At 36.3% G+C, this 20,904-nt stretch overlaps 2 protein-coding genes across 2 annotated transcripts in view; both read left to right on the forward strand.

The window, feature by feature from the left end:
• Positions 1–1,654: 1,654 nt before the first annotated feature.
• On the forward strand, positions 1,655–10,607 carry LOC140229496 (uncharacterized). Its single transcript, XM_072309746.1, has 4 exons — positions 1,655–1,670; positions 8,191–8,496; positions 9,208–9,531; positions 10,474–10,607. Exons 1-4 carry the CDS (start codon positions 1,655–1,657, stop codon positions 10,605–10,607), a joined length of 780 nt encoding a protein of 259 aa, XP_072165847.1.
• A 667-nt stretch (positions 10,608–11,274) lies between these two features.
• Positions 11,275–20,904, forward strand: part of LOC140229648 (uncharacterized) — a 35,722-nt gene continuing 26,092 nt past the window's right edge. The window contains exons 1-5 of the mRNA XM_072309890.1: positions 11,275–11,326; positions 11,772–11,939; positions 13,501–13,668; positions 14,963–15,020; positions 16,355–16,425. Of these exons, the coding sequence (XP_072165991.1) occupies positions 11,275–11,326; positions 11,772–11,939; positions 13,501–13,668; positions 14,963–15,020; positions 16,355–16,425 (517 nt within the window). The remainder of the gene's footprint in view (positions 11,327–11,771; positions 11,940–13,500; positions 13,669–14,962; positions 15,021–16,354; positions 16,426–20,904) is intronic.

Here is a 20,904-nt window from a genome sequence, read left to right on the forward strand (position 1 = left end):
ATATCCCAACTTGTACCGGAAGATGTTGTGTGGACGAACCCTCGTGCTGTCTTCTGGGAAGAGCAGCGAATGGTCAGTCTTCTCTGTTTATTCCGGGGTGAACCAATCGCGGTCTATTGGAAGAAAGGTAATAGTAATAATAACGACATTCCTAATCAGTATATAGATAAGAAGAAGAGTGATATCGATGGTAACGATTATGGTAATAATGAATGACAACAAAAATATTATTTAATTATCTTATTCATTACTCAGTTCATCAATGCTAATCATCACTGTCCTTGATAACAATTGTGTAAACATGTGACTTATTTTTCACAGATCAATGTGTGTGTCTGTGTGTAAGTGTGTGTTATGTGCATGTGTATGTGTGGTGTGCGGGTAGTCTATGGGTGTCGACATGTAACAAACAAGTTTAGCTCTTCAACCAACGCCCATGATGTCCTTTTCCACACATCCTTTGCTCATGTAGGCCTACACACCAGTCCTGTATGTACCACCGGTAAATTTTTCAATACTAGTTTGGAAGAAATGCTTTCGGAATAGCTCATCTCGGCATTTTGGACAGCTTTTTTTTTTAAACATGTTAACATCATAAGCTCAATCTTTTTTCGAAGTCAAACCTCAGCCACGATGGCAGTACCAAAGCAAGGTACATCCGTTACCATAATGGTTAAGAGTAAGTCAGGGAGAACCGCTCCATCAGGACGCCTCCTCACGGGGAGCAAAAAAAAGTATTCTTGTCTAAAAAGAACTTCCTCACCATAAAGCAATCACAGCAATCAACTTGAGGTTTGATGGATTGAAAAACAAAGTCGAATCCAAGTCTGATAATATCTCAGTTATCGAGCAAAATGTTGCGGGAAATGCCTGTCTGAGTTAGGAAAGTCTCTTCAAAAGATGATCTCATCATCACGAAAGCATCATCATGGAACTCCAAAACAGGACAAGAATCCATACTGTTATATCTATAGTTTGGAATAGAACGAAGGAGCAAACGTATTTGAGGTGCTTCAAGAAACTTTTGTTTCTGTGGGATTTGACGACTCTGCTGCTTCCCGAATTGCAATAGTCAATATTGAATGGTTTCAAGTGAGCAAGAAGAGACAAGAGCCCCTCACCGTATTCTTCATGCAGGACAGAAATATAATATCATCTGCCTTTGAAGAATTAATGAGAAAGCGGACAAATGATTCTTTGGCAGCCAAACGCATCTTGTTTAATTTTTCACATTAACGAGCTCTGGATATAACCAAAATTAAACGCTTCATAACTTTTGAATTTTTTTTTTCCCTCAAATTTTACTGTAATGTGTACCACTAATATTTCGGCATTCAATGATTTGCAAACATACTTTTTTTTAGGGAGATGCTTCGTAGAAGCATTATGACCTTAAACTCTCTCTGACGTAAGGCATAGAGTTTGCTCTCCTGTCGCTGTCTCTGTCACAGGTGCCACTGTCGATACGGCAGAGGATTTAATAGTATATCACAATCAGCGGAAGAGTGGAACAAGGTTTGACGACGGGTCTGTCGACATAGATGTAAGCCAAAACTACAGTCTGGTATTTAAACAACCTGTCGATTTTAACATCGCCGGACAATACATCTGTCGTGTCTCAAACTACAAAGCGGAACTCCACGCCAATAGTACGATGGTCACAGTTCTTGGTAAGTTCTATAATACTTAACGTTTTGGCGAGCGCCTTAAGAGTTTTCTCTTTTCGTACTGCCCAAAGCTGTCACACATTGATTTCATAAAATCTCTTGGATTTTTGTTTCTTTTTTCTTCGCTAAATATACTCTATTTATCATCCTTTCAGTTGCTTTTCTTTGCTGTGACACACTTGCAGGTATTGATTTTTTTTTTTTGTTTTTTTTGTTTTGACACTCATTGGTCCCTGTATTGTGTTCATTTTATCAATTCTTTCGTATATGTTCCTCTATTTTATGAAGGCAACTAGTGTTGCTCTACCTGAAAACCGACACGTATAGGAGAGCAGGTATCAGTCAAACTGTGCCTTCCATGCCCTGTAATCATCATGTTCAATCGTCTGATTGACTCTTATCACTGTTATTACCATTGACTATCTGTACACATGAAATGTCAATGACACTCAAAGCTCCTGGCCGTACGGGGGAAACTATGTGAATGTACTTATTGACAGTGTTGGCCTGGAGTGAGGAGAATTTTTGTCCTTAAATGAATTCATGTGGTCATTTTGGATTTTGAGCAAACATGAAAACAAAGGAAAATCAGAGATCAGTCTTCAGGAAAACCCGTGATTGAGTGCTTAACCGTATTCCCAGGGAAAATTAAACGAAAGTAATCGGTTAATATTGGACACATACCAAGAAAGTTGACAAAGTCAGCGAGTCAGGAAGTAAACACCTCCGGTGAGGAAATGTAAAGTACATGTATCTGTATTGGTTTCAGCAATGCAGTTGCTTGCAAAAAGAAAGAAAAAAAAAAATCCAAGGTAACATGTTTACCGGTTTTGAAAGAGTCATGATTTGCAAATTGTTTTTGTTCTTGTATGTGATTATTATTGTACGAACAATAGATATAAAATGGTATGATCAGATGTTAAAGGATTTTTCTGTATTATTATTATTTTGATGCAGGGAGGGGGACACATTTCCCTTGAACGAATCTAATTCTGGGATTAGACGCAATGAAGTTATATTAATGTCATGCAAAAAAAAAAATACCACAAAACACGCACGGGATTATGACTCCCCCCCCCCCCCCCTACACGTTCTAATGACAATGCTAATTTAGAAAAAAAAAAACAACATAATTATCATGATGATGTTGGTAACGTTGTAGTTGTTAGAGGACATGCTTATAAGTTATCGAGTTTTTGTCTCGCCCACCGGAGGTGAAGGCGAGACTAAGGGTTCCAAATGGCGTCCGTCCGTCGTCCGTCCGTCGTCCGTCACAAATGTTACAGTTTACCTGCAAGACTCTCTTATGATGCATAACTTGGCAACTGTTACAGCAACGGCAGCCACACTTGGGTGATAGAAGCACTAGGGGTATCTTCATGTTATGGTGTTGTCGGAGGTCATGCGATGATGTCAAAGGTCATTTGACGTCATATATTAAAGAGTATGTGCAAGACTCTCTTTTCTATGTTAAAGTTTACCTGCAAGACTCTCTTTTGACAAATACCTTCACATAAGTTGCTTGGATTACAACCTAACTTGGGTCATAGATGCACTGGGGGAACGTTCATGTTATGGTGCCGTTGGAGGTCACAGGATAAGGTCAAAGGTCATTTGAGGTCATACGTTAAAGTTTACTTGCAAGACTCTCTTATCACACGTAACTCAGCACATGTTGCTACAATGGCAATCAAACTTGGATGATGGATGCACTGAGGGTACCTTCATGTTATGGCGCCGTAAGAGGTCACATGATAAGGTTAAAGGTCATTTGGGGTCATACGTTAAAGTTTACTTGCAAGACTCTCTTATCACACGTAACTCAGCACATCTTGCTACAATGGCAATCAAACTTGGGTGATGGTAGATGTCTCTTGGAGAGTTGAAGGTAACCACAAGGTCAAAAGTCACAGACAGTACCTGGGTCAACGAACTTTTAGGGCCCAACGTTAAGTTTTTAGGGCGCATTTCATTTATGGCTCATAACTTTTGATCTCTTTATCCGTTTGTGACCAAACGTGGGTGGAAGATGTCCCTTGGGGAGGTGAAGGTCGTCACAAGGTCAAAGGTCACAGACCGTTGTCAACAAACTTTTAGGGCCCAATGTTATGTTTTTACAGTGCGTTTTGATTGTGGCTCATAACTTTTGATCCCTATGTCTGTTTGTGACCAAACTTGGACGGTAGATGTCCCTTGGGGAGTTAAAGGTCATCACAAGGTCAAAGGTCACAGAGAAGGGTCTACATTTTTTAGGGCCCAATGTTAAGTTTTTATGGCGCGTTTCGATTATGGCTCATTTTAATCCCTTTGTCCGTTTGTGACCAAACTTGGATGGTAAATGTCCCTTGGGGTGTTGAAGGTTAATACAAGGTCAAAGGTCATAAGCAGGTCAATTAACTTCTGGGAGTTATAAAAATATTAATTCCTTGTGCGCAAATGGGCGAGACAACTTGGCACTTGCCTTGTTAGTTATCAAAGGTAAATGGTGCCCTCATTTTTTTTTTTTTTTTGGCTGATTTAGTTCAGATGTCCATATATTTCTAATTTAGAAATTAAAGAAATTATTATGAATTTGGAAAATAAAAAAGCTCTGGACCAGATGGTATTGATAATATTATTTTAAAGAACATTAGTGAGAGTGTTGTCGGACCATTATCTCATATTTTTAATTCATCATTAAGTAATGGTGTTGTTCCATTGGAAATGAAAATCGCTAAAGTAATTCCAATTTGTAAGAAAGGTAATAAAGAAGATATTTGTAATTACAGATCAATTTCTTTGTCTTCGATTTCTAAATTGTTAGAAAAAATTATACATTCTAGACTTCTTAATTTTTTTTTTTTATTTGCATGATATTATATCTAACTTTCAATTTGGATTTCGTGATGAACACAACATATCTCATGCTATTCTCTCCTTTGTTGAGAAAGTTGCTCAGGCCGTATAGACGAACATTACCATACAGTGGGAGTTTTCCTGGACTTCTCCAAGGCCTTCGATACCATCGATCACGAAATACTTTTTTTTTTATAAAACATGTCACTATGGTATCCTTGTCAAGGCCTTGGAGTAGTTCAGGAGCTAAATTGCTGATCGCAAACAATGTGTACAGTTCCACGAAGAAATTTGTTACTTGCGGTGTTCCTCAAGGAAGTTTATTGGGACCTCTTTTGTTTATAACGTATATAAACGATATGATAAATGTTTCTCGTGTCTTATCTTTTCTTTTGTTCGCAGACGATTCAAATGTATTTTTTTTCACATCCGGATCCCCACATTTTGGTTGATGCTTTTTGGTTGAATTCAGAACTTCTTTTAAGAGTAATCTGAAGAAAAATATGAAGAGTTTGTTTGCAAAAACCGATAAGTCCATATTTGTCAAATGGAGATATTTGCGATTAAAGGTCAAGAAAAATAAAGAGAATAATAAGAATTTTTTTGCTTCTTTTGACCATAACTCCAAAAATGTACCTTTATATTTGGTGACCAATATATCATTTTAAAGGTATTATTATGTACTTTTTGATAGAGACCGTACTTCAAAATCTTCAAAAATGGATCGGTTTTTGCAAACAAACTCTTCATATATTGAATAGTTATAAGAATTGTTGATTCTTTATTGGTTGCAAAGGAGTGTAAAATCCAACCTTATATTCTGTTGAAATTACAGCTAAGTGGCTCCATCCATCCACTACCTCTCGTGTCCTCCTATTTTTTTTTTCTTTTATCTTCACTCCATGCATTAAGCTGCTTTCTCCCCCCCCCCCCCTCTCTCTCATACACACACACACACATACTACTTTGTTTCTCTCCTCTCTTTTCCGGCATGACAGCGACTTAGTGTAGGGATTTGTTCAGGGTTTTATTTCGGATAAGTTAGGCTATAGATCTTTTTGTCTTAGTTTCTTTGTTTCATCCATTTTCAATGTTTATCAGTCAATCGATCATATAATTTCTTGTATTACGTGTGGGGGGAATGCAGCCTACAAGCTCAGCTTTTTATCATTCCTCCCCATTTCCAACATTTTCCTATACCTACAAGTTTTCTGTAAATTTATCCTTTACTTTGTATGATGAAATCTATGCACTGTATTTAATTTTGTAATATATTTATATGTTTTTGTTGGAAATGAAAAATAAATGAATGAATGAAATGAATGAATGAATGAACTTAAAAAGTTGCTTTGTCGTATTAGATGATACTGTTATAGATGTAGTTAATCAATGAAGTTGCTAGTATTGACAATTGATAATAAACTTTCATGGAAGACACACATCAATAATATTTGTCACGTAATATCTTGTAATATTGGTGTTATAAACAAAGTAAAGTTTTGTTTTCCCTTTCCCACCCTCCTTATGTTATACTCAACTTTGATTTTGCCTTATCTTAATTACGGTATTATAGCTTTGGGTAACACTCATTCAGTGCACCTTGATAGACTGCTACGTCTCCAGAAAAAAGCCTTTCGAATAATTTGCAGTGTATCCTGGAGATCCCATACTGACGTTTTATTTTTTGAAAATAAGATTTTAAAAGAAAGTGATCTTTATTATTATTATCTGGTCAATTTATGTATAAATTTGATTGTAATTTATTGTCTCCCATTTTAACGGGGACGTTTGTGAAGAATGATTCTTTCCACAGATAACCAACTCGTCATTCTAAAGAATTTCATTTTACATTTAAAGGTCCAAATAGAATATAAATACACATATATGTGAATATTACAAAATATGATAAATGGAATTCAAAGATATACAAATGACAAGGTGAAAAAGAAAAAAGCTCAAAAAAATCATCTGAAATTACGAAAATGCGGGAGATGGGGAGGAATGCTGAAGAAGCAATAGGGTGCATTCCCCCCAAAACATATAGTAACATCTTATATCATTGATCTTCTCTTTAAGACATGACACTAAATTTACAATAAGGAATTACACAAACTACAGACAAAACCCTAACTACCCCTAGACAAACACCCAGGCAAATCCACTAAGTCGCTGACATGCAGAAACTAGAACAGGAAAAGTAATACAGAAAGATGAAGAAGAACTGATAACATGGTTGGAAAATCGGAAGAAAAAACAATGTCGATTGAGAAGACGAAAAGTGATTAGTGAACGGAGCCGCAAAGTCATACGCATAAAGTGAAAGTCAATATATTTTTTGATGATGACGTTCGAATAAATTTTTATAATTTTGGGAGCAGTGATTTCAAAAATGTTCAAGATATCACATTTGATGCATATTTGTATGTCTGTTGTATCACAAAACATCCTACCATATAGAATATTTGCAATAAAGCCTAAAATATGAGGAGATATCAGCATTTTTCTCAATAAACCATAACTGTATACGGTTTAGTCTGAAAGCATTCTTATTATAACTATTGTTCACATTTTGTGTATTTAACAATACTTAACATCAATTATACGGATTCAAATTTTTACAGTGGTTGTTTCTATCCCTAACTCACATTTTAGAACTATTTTAAAGCACTAATGTTGGGTTTTTGCTTCATGTGCAAATGGTAAATTATGCCTTTAACCAGGACCATTATTCACTCAACTCACATTTACTTTTGTTGGACCAAAATTTTGGAATAACCTTAGTGTTAATATAAAAACTGCCCCAAGTTTGAATTGTTTTAAAGTTAAGTTAAAGAACTTCTTTTTAGAAGATTATAAAAATTTATTCGAACGTCATCATCAAGAAATATATTGACTTTCACTTTATACGTATGACTTTGCGGCTCCGTTCACTAATCACTTTTCGTCTTCTCAATCGACATTGTTTTTTCTTCCAATTTTCCAACCATGTTATCAGTTCTTCTTCATCTTTCTGTATTACTTTTCCTGTTCTAGTTTCTGCATGTCAGCGACTTAGTGGATTTGCCTGGGTGTTTGTCTAGGGGTAGTTAGGGTTTTGTCTGTAGTTTGTGCAATTCCTTATTGTAAATTTAGTGTCATGTCTTAAAGAGAAGATCAATGATATAAGATGTTACTATATGTTTTTGGGGGAATGCACCCTATTGCTTCTTCAGCATTCCTCCCCATCTCCCGCATTTTCGTAATTTCAGATGATTTTTTTGAGCTTTTTTCTTTTTCACCTTGTCATTTGTATATCTTTGAATTCCATTTATCATATTTTGTAATATTCACATATATGTGTATTTATATTTTATATGGAAGGAAAAATGTATTTACAAGTTCTGTTGGAGATGGAAAAATAAAAGAAATGAAATGAACATGAAATTTCTCTATATATGCCACTGCCCACGTTTCATACAGTTCTCTGAGCATATCTCCCTCCCCTCCCCCTAATCTCAATACGATTTATTTGTCGTAAACAGACAAGGTAAGCGTCGTTTGGTTCGAAGAAAGGGTGATAGTGAATTTCCATATTTCTTTCTCAAACATTTTTCTCTTTTTTAACTCTCAAGTCACGTATGGCATTGCAGAAATATAGCGAAACCTAAAAAATAAAGCGTTAGTTTCTTTTTCGTACTATCCAATCCAGAATTTCAAGTACAGACAACACCGAGATTAACAGTTTGGAAAGGGGAGACCACTTCATTGCCATGTGGCCTTCCATACCCACCCTATCGGGTCCAGTGGGTCAATGAATCCAATGGAAAGGTGGTGGCGAATTATACAGATGGTACCTTCCATCCCCCGTCTGGCGGGAATGGTAGATACAGCATGGAGGAAGACTTCAGCCTGACGATAAGTGAAGTCAATGTTCTTGATGAGGCGACACTTTGGTGTCAAATCTTCGCGTTTCAATCGAAGAGTTGGAGGAACTCGACAGAACTAACTGTGAATGGTATGTGTTCCCTGTTGACATGGCTCTTGTAAACCTCATTTCATTCCGTTCCGTTTCTGTACCAGAAGAGAGAGAAAGTACTAATACCTGAAATAAAATACATTAGATTTATGAGCATATTTGCATATTTCGAGGGTGAGATGAGGTGATCTGAAATGCAGAGCTTTAATATAAAACATTTTTAGCACCTTGTAAAAACCCTTATGATTAAATTGTAACTATACTTTGTCACTATAATAGAGTGCGACATTTTGGAAAAACTTATTCAAATGCCGAGACTCCACAACTACCTGCTGATCCAAGCTGGTGGGAAATAGGGGAGAGCATAATAAGCGATGTTCAACTACCTTCATCTCCTGTTAAAAAAAAAAAAATCATAAAGCCATTAACAGAAAATCGTCTACAGTAGGCCTTTTCTGATCGGTTCTGAATTTGTTCAATCAGAATGCACATGATGCAGACACCAACTATTTTCGATGTAGCGGTAGATCTGTTATCAGCTAGGAAAACAGTATTTTCTTAAAGTGCTCCTTCTTTTGTTTTGGGGTTATTTTCGACATATTTCCATGTCTTATCTAATTTTTCATCAAAATCAAGACATTTTTCTTGACAAAGAAGTTCAAAATTATGCAAATCATATCCATCATATGGTTAATATAATCTTAATAGTCACATTCAGTCACCATTATCTGTGTGTCGTCTACCCCTCAGCCCATGGGAGCGGTCCTACCTTTGACAGATGTCAAGGGGATAAGCACTGCACTATTGAGGTGAACAGCCGAGAATTCCAGCTCACGTGCACAGTAGGCGGAGCCAAACCAAACGTCACAATATCACTGAGGGCAGCCGGGAAGCCAAACGTAACGTTACTCCCAGCGTCCTTCGAAAGACGGGAGGATGGTACCAGCGACCAAATCGTCTATTCGAACGTGTCAATGAGCTCTGAGAGTAACAGCGAAATTTTCACGTGCGGTGCCCATGGAGAAGCTGTTCAGGGGATTGCAAATGCAACGATAATGGTGACCGTGAAATCAGGTAGGACTTTCACTTAGAAAAAAAGAAAAAGAAAATCCACGTTTAAAAAAAACATAAACTCGAACAGAACAGTGAAACGTTCATTACATCGAAAGAACAAAATGATGTAACTTTCATTATAAGTTTTATTTGGCTCCATTGATCAGTTGCATTGATCACAATCATAATATGAAATGCAAACAAGATAAGACGATAACTTCATGGCCTCACGAACATGGACCGTATTGTAAAAATCATTACGCCTCCCGTACTCACCTTTGCATAAGACTCGCCAATCATGGTCCATTGCAGCTCTAGGATAGTTTTATGCTGAAGGATTGAAGTCCCCTCGTTTTCTTAGCTTTGTTTTCAAAGAGGAAAATAAAGTTAAAATTTGTAAGCGAATGAAAGACCTGTGAGTATTGTTTGAGAGTCCCAAACGGATCTGATTTTCAAAATACAGCGCTCATGACAACTTGCTGTATCGAAAGAAAATGTAATCTTTCATTGTTGAAGTCGAACATGGAATGGAGTATCGTTTAGTTGAGGGAAATACTTGAAATAGGTTGTTTCAAACTTGAATTAAATGATTATTCTGAACAAAATGAACATGGTGTAAAATTGCACTTATAGCAGTGGATATTCTTCATAGCCTGTTGTACTAGCTTTATGTTTTGCCATACGCCTGAATGAATACAGTAAATGAACTGGCTTTATTAGGGCATTGCTATAGATCTCTTGATAACTGAATCAATGGATTGATCAGCTGACATTTCCGTGCAGAAACATGTTCTAACGTAGCGCACACGCGCACTTTTACACGTAACGGGCATGCAAAAATATATTTATGGTGCATCATTCTGTATAATAAACCTCGTAAGCGTCTCTGTGTATTATATACTTGGTCATCATACTTGGTGCTTTTCATGTCTTGCTTTGATTTTTTTTTTATTTATCGTCCATGTGCAGGAGGATTTCCTAGGTGCGCAATTATCGCCATAAACGTCATGATTCTTATCGTCTTTGTTCTCGTGGGATTTATAGTGTTTAAACTCACATACAAGAAGCGAGAGGATGGACACACAGGAGGTAGATAATTTGCATGATTTTATGCCTTATGAGTACACAGAATATTATTACAGCAACGCTATTGACTGATTGATTTAACTTTGTTTTTACCAGTAACACAACACAATACGGTTTATTACTGAATCACGCAGTGAAATAAAAACAAAATCAAATCTAAAGTTAAAAGATACATTTCTCGTAATACAATTGAAGTAACATCAAGCTCTCCGTGTACTTACTTGCAAGAGTATAGGAGGACAGATAAACACATAAATACTTACATTTAATTCAATTAATTTGTTTTCATTTTCATATGGAAAAAGCTATTTGACAATTACATAAATCATTATTTTATATATAGGCCTAATCACACTTATGTATAGTATGTGTATATTTATATTCTTATCGAATTTCCGGTTCTTACCATGAGACAAATAATAGTTTCCGACTTTTTTAACCATTTTCCAATCAAGAAATATTTCAGAGCAGTTTTTTCAAAACTCCGTCTGCATTATGCGAAACATCTGCTTTGTTGTATACTTGTAGGAAGAGCGGATAAGACCTAACTTTCTTACATTTTGAACATTGCCTGCCCTATGTTCACATATAGTGGTGTCTCGGATCAAGTTTTGAATGATTGCCGTTTTATAGACTCTCTCCGTACAGTTATCTGCTGCACCAGCTTCCCGTTTCACCATGGTGACAAGAGGAGCCAAGACTGCGAAGAAAACGCACACCCACTTGGTACGTTAGTTTGTGAGATAGTTTTACACACATGCTTGGACATTGATGAATGTCTCACACACTGATGACAAGCGAGTGTGTATTGCAGAAGACTTTGGTCTTTTTGGCAATTTTGCATACGATAATCATACATACGTGTACATTGTAAAAATGACGCGTTGATTCTGTGCCAGTTATGTGCAGTGTCATTGATATGATTATAATCATAGGCAATGAGTCTCCAAGACCCCTAACATGAGAAATACAAAACAAATGGACTGGCAAGTAAACCAAGAAACCCAGTCGTGACGAAGTGCAACTAAAAAAAAAAAAAAAAAAAATAAAAACAAAAACAAAAAAAACCGAAGATTTTCTGGACAACATGAAATTCCACTGTCATATAATCATCCAGTATGTTACACCAGCTGTACCTGTCCCATACACCCCTTTTGTACCACTTCCTTGTTTAGTTGACCAACAAGCACCAGATCCGTTGGAGAAGTTGAGGACAAAGATAGAAACTTACAAGCCTGGAAGTGCAACGGGCATCCAGCTCACTATCAACATGGTGAATCTTGGGTTATTTGGTGCAAGTGGCAAGTCGGCCTTTATCAACTCGGTCATTTTCGCAGTGAAAGGCAAGACACCTCTGTTTTATTTGTCACGTGTAAATAATGTAACATAGTTTTCTCTGTAAAATGGATAAGATAAGATTAAAAGTTGGAATACCTTACTGTATAACGGTAAAGAGAAAAGTATAACATATTTTCCATGTATGAGAAGACGATAACAGTTTATTCCAAAGAATCCTTAATCTAAAATGAAATGAAGTTATTTATTCCAAATGTTAGTTAATCCTTAACAAAATAAGGTTATTTATTCAGAAGAATCTTTAATCCAAAAATGAAAAAAAAAAGTTCGTCATTCAGAAAGTTCGTTTAAGAGCGCAACTTGATTTCATTTTCGACTTTACAAACCTTATCTTATTGGAGTAATGATCTTTTCTGAATAACGAACCTTTGGAATAATGCCACTAGTGTTCGGATTAACTTTTTTTTTTCATCTTGGGATTTGTGTGTTTAGGAATAACGAACCTTCGGAATAAGGAACATCCCCAATGGAAGACATGTACCTAATGGAGGCAAATAAACGTTTACATCATCAGTGAACATTGGGCAATATACTGTATTTCAATGAGATTAACTGTTGATGCATTTTTCTCAATGACCAAGTTGCGTCACAGTGTGATTGAGAAACTTATCCTTTGCGAAGTTACATTTGAAACGAAAATACAGTTTGTGTGATTGGACAAATTTAGAAATCTATACCTCAATTTGTTGATGTTTTATACAAATATGTTTTCTGAATATGGTGATACAACAAAACAACTGCAAAAGAAACAAAAAAGTAATAAATATCTGTAATTATGAACAATGTAACTACTTCGTTAAAACATCAAACACTTTACAAAATATTGAATCAGTGTTAAAACTTAAATCTTGCACTGTTGTGGTTACTTCACAGTAGGCATTAGTGACTATCAACCTCATGAGGACGAGTCCAGAGATTTCTATGGGATTCGCGTGTTGTAGAAAAATCAGTTGTCCTCAACGGGTTAATGCAATCTTGAAGATGGAGAGGATTTTCCCTCCTGGAAATCTGTCAAAGGCAATCTGCTATAATAAGAACTATTTTCTTGTTTTGGTTTGAATAACAGTCGGAATAAAATCAAATCACTTACAGCAGGCGAATATCGAAATCTCTAAGGTGAAGGTATCAATGACACATCGGGCATGCCTGGTTACAACGCTAGAGCATACTACATGTGTAACCGTAATCCTTTTATTTCTTGCTTTTTGAGAACAATGATTATAATATATATTTGTATACACACTTGTCTCGAAAAATGATTGGTAATATATTGATTACATTGTCTATAACCATGTATTTCCTGTAAACATATACATTTATCTATATTCACCTGCATAATAGAGAATCCTGCATAGTTTATTTTTCCTTTATCATGCATATGTAAGTGTTAATTTGAATACAGACGTTACTTAGAAAAATGTGTGTATATGCATGTAAACCAGTTCGTGTTGGATGCACATGTGTGTGTGCTGCGCAGTCATCATCACTCACTGACATTACACAGTCACACTGGAACGTAATTTGCTAATCATAATAATTACGTTGCAGGTGCCTACCACAAACACGAAGATGAATCCGATGACACATCGGATATGTCGGGTGGAAGTCACACGCTTAGACGTATACCATATCGTTTGGCTGACCAAATCACACTCGTCGACAACAGAGGCCTGAAGGATTACTCAGATGATACCACTCAATATATTGATCAAATGCGTAAGAACTTACTCTAGTCATCTGATAGGGCCTACACCTTTGCAATCTTTCAGGTTTCACATTGGGACAATCATATTCCCTTGTGCGCAATCAGGTCAAAATACGTGAAGCTTATTTACATATAGACACATCAGTTCAGTGATAATGCATGAGACCTTGGCTGATAAAAGAAAGCTGTGTCAGTTTGCAAGAAGAAAGTTGATGAGATATTTTTAAAGTTGCAATCAATGCATCTACACTTTCAAAAGTGAATTTAGCCATAATCCAGAAGCTTTGATTCTGGAATTTGTATCAACATAGCTCGACATTGGCGGTGGCCCGGGTTCACTAATGGACCTCTAAAAAGTGGTAACGGGCAGCCAAATTTATCTTTCTGTTGATCCCCCCCCCCCCCTCCCTTCACATGAAATAAGTTTTTTTTTTCCTAAGATTGTAGTTGTATGTGTCATTGTATTTTTATGTATTTATGATGAATGAAAATAAACTGAACTGAACAGAACTGTATGTCTTTCGATGGTCCGATCGGGCATTTGAGATTTAAAATAGATTGTTACTTTTGTTTTAATTTCGGACCTACATATATTGTTATCAGACCATCAAAATTGCAGCTCACTGAAAATTTCATGACCCGAATGAGCCACCATACGAAAAAAAAAATAGTGTCAAGCCCCTGCTTCTCCAACGTGCAGCTTGACAGCATGGACGGACATACAATAATAAAGCACTTAACACTGAAAAACAAAACAAAACAAAAAAGTAAAAGCAAAAAGTATGGTTTCTGTCCTTACTTAGTACTAAGTAGTGATGGTCCAGACGGTATTAATTTCTAGTGGATTTAAGGAATTTAGGCATTATGGTACTCGTAGTATATGATGAAAGTATAATACTCCATGCAGAAAAGAAATAAATGAACATACCGACAGACAGGCACACACGCACACAAACACACAGAGAGAAAACGGAATCTTGTTTTCAACTTTGAGTAGTTCGTGTTTGTATGTGTGTGTGTGTGTGTATGTTTCTAAGGTTGGAGAAAGGAATAGAACGTAGAGATTTCTTTTGAAGAGAATTCTTGAAAGCAAAATCAAGATAGAAAGCACGTCAATGATATCGAACGTATATAACGAAATTATTCTACTCTCACACGTTTATTCACATTAGCCAAGCTGGCTATAAACTCAATTACGTGCCTTACATAATGGTTGCCTTTAAACTTAATGATTATAGTTTAAGGAAACTGCTCTGCTATGTAACTCTAAGAAAAGTGATTGTAAATTTACCACTTTCCTTTCAGGGGTTGATATTGACGTTGGAAAAAGGATACATTGTCCTATATTTGTGGCTGATGCAAGGTAAGACCACATTCTGACAAAAAAACAAAGCAAAACAAAACACGTACGTGATTGTTGCAGGCACCGTATCAAAGCTACATGTTGTTTCATGATTCCAAGAACTTCAAGATACAATTCATTTGAATATTTAAAAAATTGAATTATGAAAACGTACTGTGGACAGCCATTACAATCTAATGGATATTTAAGTGACGTACATTGTAAGATGAATTCTTGGAGAAAATGTTGACGATCTTGATATTGCAAAACTCAATTAAGACCACATTTTGTGGACTGGAGTCACAGGAAGTGAGGGCTAACGTGACTTGACTGTAAGTGCGTAGTACGTCAAAGTACAGTTTTTGTCAATAGCTATTACATTTCATTATTTAAAAAAAATCTGCACTCTTGTTAATAATGATAAAGTATAATGCTAATATGAGCTGCTTTGTGTGAAAATACGTATAAGAACATGATACCTGAGAAATATCGTGAATAAAATACAGGTATTTTTTTTTTCTATATGTAACATTATGCAAAACCATGTTTCCTAACTTATTGATATTCCGAGCGAGTCAGTCGACGGATTGGGAGTGACACGATTTACCAGTCCAGTTTGTCCATTTTGTCAGTCAGTCAGTCAGGTGATAGTCATTACTTTCCCATCATCATGATCAGCAATTTGTTAGCTTGACTGCACTGCTGCCAGAAAGAAGCAGGTTATATGTTCGTGTCTTACTGGCACTGACTGTACTACCTTAAAATGCATGGAAAGATCTAAGGTCCAGTTTTTATTACAGGGGAAGCACAAAAATTCTCTGATATGAATTGATAGCTCTTCACCGGAAAACTTGTCTTTGCCATTGAAACTTCCTGTTTAAAGTTCGAATACATCACTAAGTTGTGCCCTCACCACCCACGATCTCGCTTCATAAAAGTAATTACACGGTAGTTGACAAGAACCTCCTTGGAGAACAGAATTTACACTTGCTAGATAATTCATCACAATACCAATTATAATACCATCATCAGCAACAAAAAAAAAAAAAAAAAACCAATAAGACACTGATAATGATATCATTATTATCACTACCATCCATTATCGTCTTATCCATGCCTTTCTGTGCAGGTATGGTATAGTTCAGATCGGCCATCAATAACCCTTAGAATCCTGAAACGACTCTGTTTAATAAGAAACACATTTCGGATTTCCATTCACTATTGAATTGAAAACATCTATAAGGATACAAATTAGAGGGTATTGGCCTTCTGGATGTCATAGAATGGCTCAGTGATGTACTTGTGTATGATTTAGTGTTGCCATGGTCATTTTGCATTCCGTTATCTTCTAACAGGGATGACGAAGCTACCAAAGCAACGAGAAGATTTCTATATGAATTTTCTCCAGAGGTAGAAAAGTTATGTGGTAAGTTACTTGCTCTAGGAGATTTTTCACACTTACTCAACTCCAGTAGACGAGAAAATCAATGATGTGGGGGGGGGGGGAGGGGGTGGAGGGCTGGAACAACTTTGTAATAATTTTCCCTGCTCCTATTTCAAGAACGAGTTTCCACAATCTAGATGATTGTGTGTTCATCGAACGCAGAGAGATTCCAAATCAAACAACTTATACAAAGTTATGATTTCTTATTTTTGTTTCACAGAAATCAATATTTTGTGATTATATGTAATGACGATCTATCAACTATGATTTTTGAACAGAGAGAGAGAGAGAGAGAGAGAGAGGGAGATTATAAGCTACATTAGGAACACGATTGAAATTTTTATTTCCTTTCAATGATGGATCTGTAGGAACGGTGTGTCATGGAAACTCAATTCAAGTTGTTATACATTGCAACTTAGCAAAAGTCAGACAAATAAAACAATGACTTTGCTAATAGAATGCGAAAATGATATTACATACACAGAATTTTATTAGTTTCGTGTTCACTGTAGCAATGTCGCTTACGACTGGTAGAAATGATGAGCTGCTGATGACATTCTTACACGTTTTCAAAACACAGTTCAACATCACATTCCCGTTTTGAAATGAATGCAAACAGAAAAAGGAACATCACCTACGTTCGCTTCTGCAATGACAATTCAGCGTTGATATTTTCCTTCGGAAAAGGTCATGATTGGTAATTTAGAAAAAAAAAACTTAATGATTTTGTTAGATGTTTGCATGTACAAGCTTGTAATAAAAAAAAAAAATCAATGTTTCAATTCAAATTCACCTCACGTAATATGCGCATGTAACTTTTGAATCATCACTACTCTGTCCCCCTTCCCTCCCCCAAAAAAGGCAACTGCTGAACCGTGTATCCTTTCCAGATCTGTCTGATGTTATTGGCAATTTAATCACGCTACTGTATTATCTATATGATTATTTGATTATCATTACATAGCTTTAAGCTGCGCTATCACGCATTTGCATTCTGTATCTTATACTCTAATTCTGTATTCCCTCTTTTCCCCTCGCCGTTCTTCGTTATCTTCTTTCAGGTGCGAAGTTGAAATACGTTTTCACACATAAAACAGACATGGAGAGTAAAGAGCGAGATCCGCGAAAATTGTTCGGAAATATTCCCAAGGAGGACATGATTGCAGTTGAAAATTACACACACGATAACCATGAAGAAGATGTGAATGTGAAGAGAAACAAAGAGGTGTTGAACTTCATCTGGAGTTGTCTTAAGACGGCGGAATATAACATCGTAGCAATGAAAAAAAGGGAACAGGAGATGAACAAGGCACAAGCACGGATAATACCCCGTCTCTGACGCTCATCCTCTCCGCTAGGATCTGCAAAGGCAAGTGGTGTGAGAGACAATCTCAGTAAACTCTCAGTTGAAACTCTACGTAGAATTAGCCTCTTATCAGTCTATTCTAATTCACCTGTCATTTAATCTGAAAAGACGTACCCACGACAAATTTCAAATACTTTGCGTGAGCAGCTCTGAGGCACGTGAAGAGAGCAAAAATTATGACTTCCATCGCCACTGCTACTAACCGTACTAACTATAACGTAAATGAATATAGTAATAGTAACAATGATAATGATGCATGTAGCACAACTATGTCGTGTTCACTAGAAATGGCCTATGCTGACACCCTACCCCGACAAATAAAACGTTTTTAACTCATCATAGGTTTCATGGTGCTAAATAGTACATAAAATATCCATAACGTATTGCGAAATAAGCGTATTTCAGACGTTATTTCGTTACATTACTCTGGATTTTGCCGTAACAAAAATAATGGAACAGCTGTTAAAGGTAATAACGTAATCATCGTTCAATGTGCGATTGTGATTTTGATACATTAATGTGTAACTGAGTGCAGAGTTCTATTTGTGTCAAGTGAAAATGAAATATATCTTTTCCTATAGTTTCAATAGATTAAATTGATTGATTTCAATAATTGATTGAATAAATCTTGAGTGGTGCTTCTCTGCCAGTAGAGACGATTAACATTCGCCTACACGTGGCAATGTCACCTCCACAAGAGGGTAACTGATTATTGTATGAGGTTTGCATACATTATCCAATTATAATGACATTCTGTGGTGATGGCAGAGTAAATATTAAGTGTCAAAAAATGGCAAAACCATTCGTCATATAAAACGTGATTTGAAAGGTCCGACGTTGGCATTCACACAAGCCAGTGAACTGGAATGTGCAAGCAAAGAACATTTATATTATTCCAGCTTTAATGAAAACAGGGATTGTAGTTCGATGTATGCCATGATGATATCTTGGGTGTGTGTTTGGATTTATCATACGTGGCTATTTATCATACGTGGCTATTACTGCACTATAAAGGAAGAACTTATGCTATTGACCATGTTACTACAGGACCGATGACTGTCCCTAGCTGCTGTGGAGAAGGCAAACAGAATTAAGTGCCATGCCTGGGGTATAACCGCCTGTTGTATGCGGACTGGAACGCACTCAATCTCAAACGATTGAGAGAACTTTATCTTGTCAAATTCGGATGAATGTTAGATTCAGGGTTAAAAAGATTATTATGTGAAAGCTTGATTATGTGTAATCAACTATGGCCACGTATAACTATGTGAAAATACGTGATATTTGAATGATCGTATATCATACGGATATAATCTAAATATGGATTATTCACAAGCATACCGTCTCACTTCTTACAGGTAGGTGTCAAACAGTTTGTCTTATGTTGAATAGAGTAAGTAGTACAATAACTGATACTATTTTGTAAATACATACATACATAATCACTAGAGTGATAGGCATATTTTAAGATATGGAGCATGTCTTTTTTATGATTACAATAAGCTACTCGAACTTTTTTTTCATACTTCTCGTAGAAATGCCAAAAGATGCTTTCAGATCTCCATATTCATCTTCTTTATTCTGAAACTTCGTTTTAAACTCATTGCCTTCTTGTGTGTATTCCTACGCTTTGCCACTCGTAGGTAACGATTATAATCATTATAGCCCTTATCCTACGGGAAACTGGTGGCCTGTGTATTAAGTCTATGGAATTTCAGAATTCAGTATGGAATGGGTTAACTGCAGTCTTTTTGTCATATCAGAATATACCATTGCCTAATAGAATTTTGTATATTCCTCTCTTTTTTTGTCTGTGAAAACGGATCACGTTGTGATCTTCTCTCATTTTGTGCACATAGATATTCATACCCATTGTAGACAAGAATGAACTGACGGGGAAATCCTTCCGCGTCACGACGGGTCTACATCTAAGTGTTAACTAGACTCGGAATTTGTCAAGACTGACAAATTAGGTGATCCGATTTTTTTTTTTAATCAATGATTCGAGTCCTGATCGCAATAGGCATGACCATATAGATTTTATCTGTGTTTAGAGACATTGGCCGTGTGATATTTGGATTCTCATTTAGAAAAGAGAGTGAGGTCTACCATCTTTGGTACCAAATTCGGTATAAACCAGGGAGGTACCTCCCTGGTATAAACTATAACGAAGATACAGAATGAAGTACATTTGACCATTGACCCAACTTTGCACAGCCAAGATGGCATCTGAGCAAAAAGTGGTTATTTTGTGAAATGATCCTTGTAACATGGTCTTTACGTGTGCAAAATATGGGAAAGATAGGACATGTATTCACCAAGATACAGGTTGAAACATTTATGACCTTTGACCCTAATTTACATACCCAAGATGGTGTCTGATCAAGTAGTTGTTATTTTATGAAATAATGTACGTGACATGAACTAAACATGTGCAAAATATGGGCGTGATAGGGGCTGTTTTTCTTGAGTTATTGCAAAGAAAGTTGTAGAAAGAAAGAAATATCTCAATACATCGAAGATAAGTTTGATTTCAACCAAGTTTCTTGACGTGATCTCGGCGTCGTATGAAAAAATGGAGGGTATAGTCACGATAGCCCAAAGTCTGAGCTACAACATATTAAAATCTGGGAGAAATTCACAGAAGAGTAAGTGAGCTAGTGTTCGATAAAGACCGTCATGTCAATTTTCATTTCCAGAAAAATTCCCTCCCATAGAGATAACACGTAAACTGGTTAAATTTGACAAGGTTACATTATATCTAATTTCACGAGGTGAAGACATCATCCGATTAAAACTTTGATTGAACAAAACTTAAAGAGTATTACATTGGCTACAACATACTAAAATCTGGAAGAAATTCACCAAAGGGTAATTGAGTTAGTCGTCGATAAAGACAATCATGTCAATTTTCACATCTAGAAAAATTCCCTCCCATAGAGATAACACGTGATAATGAAGATAAAGAAAGAAGTACATATGACCTTTGACCGTACTTTGCACAGACAAGATGGCGTCTGAGCAAAAAGTGGTTATTTTGTGAAATGATTCTTGTAACATGTTCTTTACGTATGCAAAATATGGGAAAGATAAGA

The sequence above is a fragment of the Diadema setosum genome, chromosome 6 (assembly GCF_964275005.1).
Source record: "Diadema setosum chromosome 6, eeDiaSeto1, whole genome shotgun sequence".
In the NCBI taxonomy this organism is placed as follows: Eukaryota; Metazoa; Echinodermata; class Echinoidea; order Diadematoida; family Diadematidae; genus Diadema; species Diadema setosum.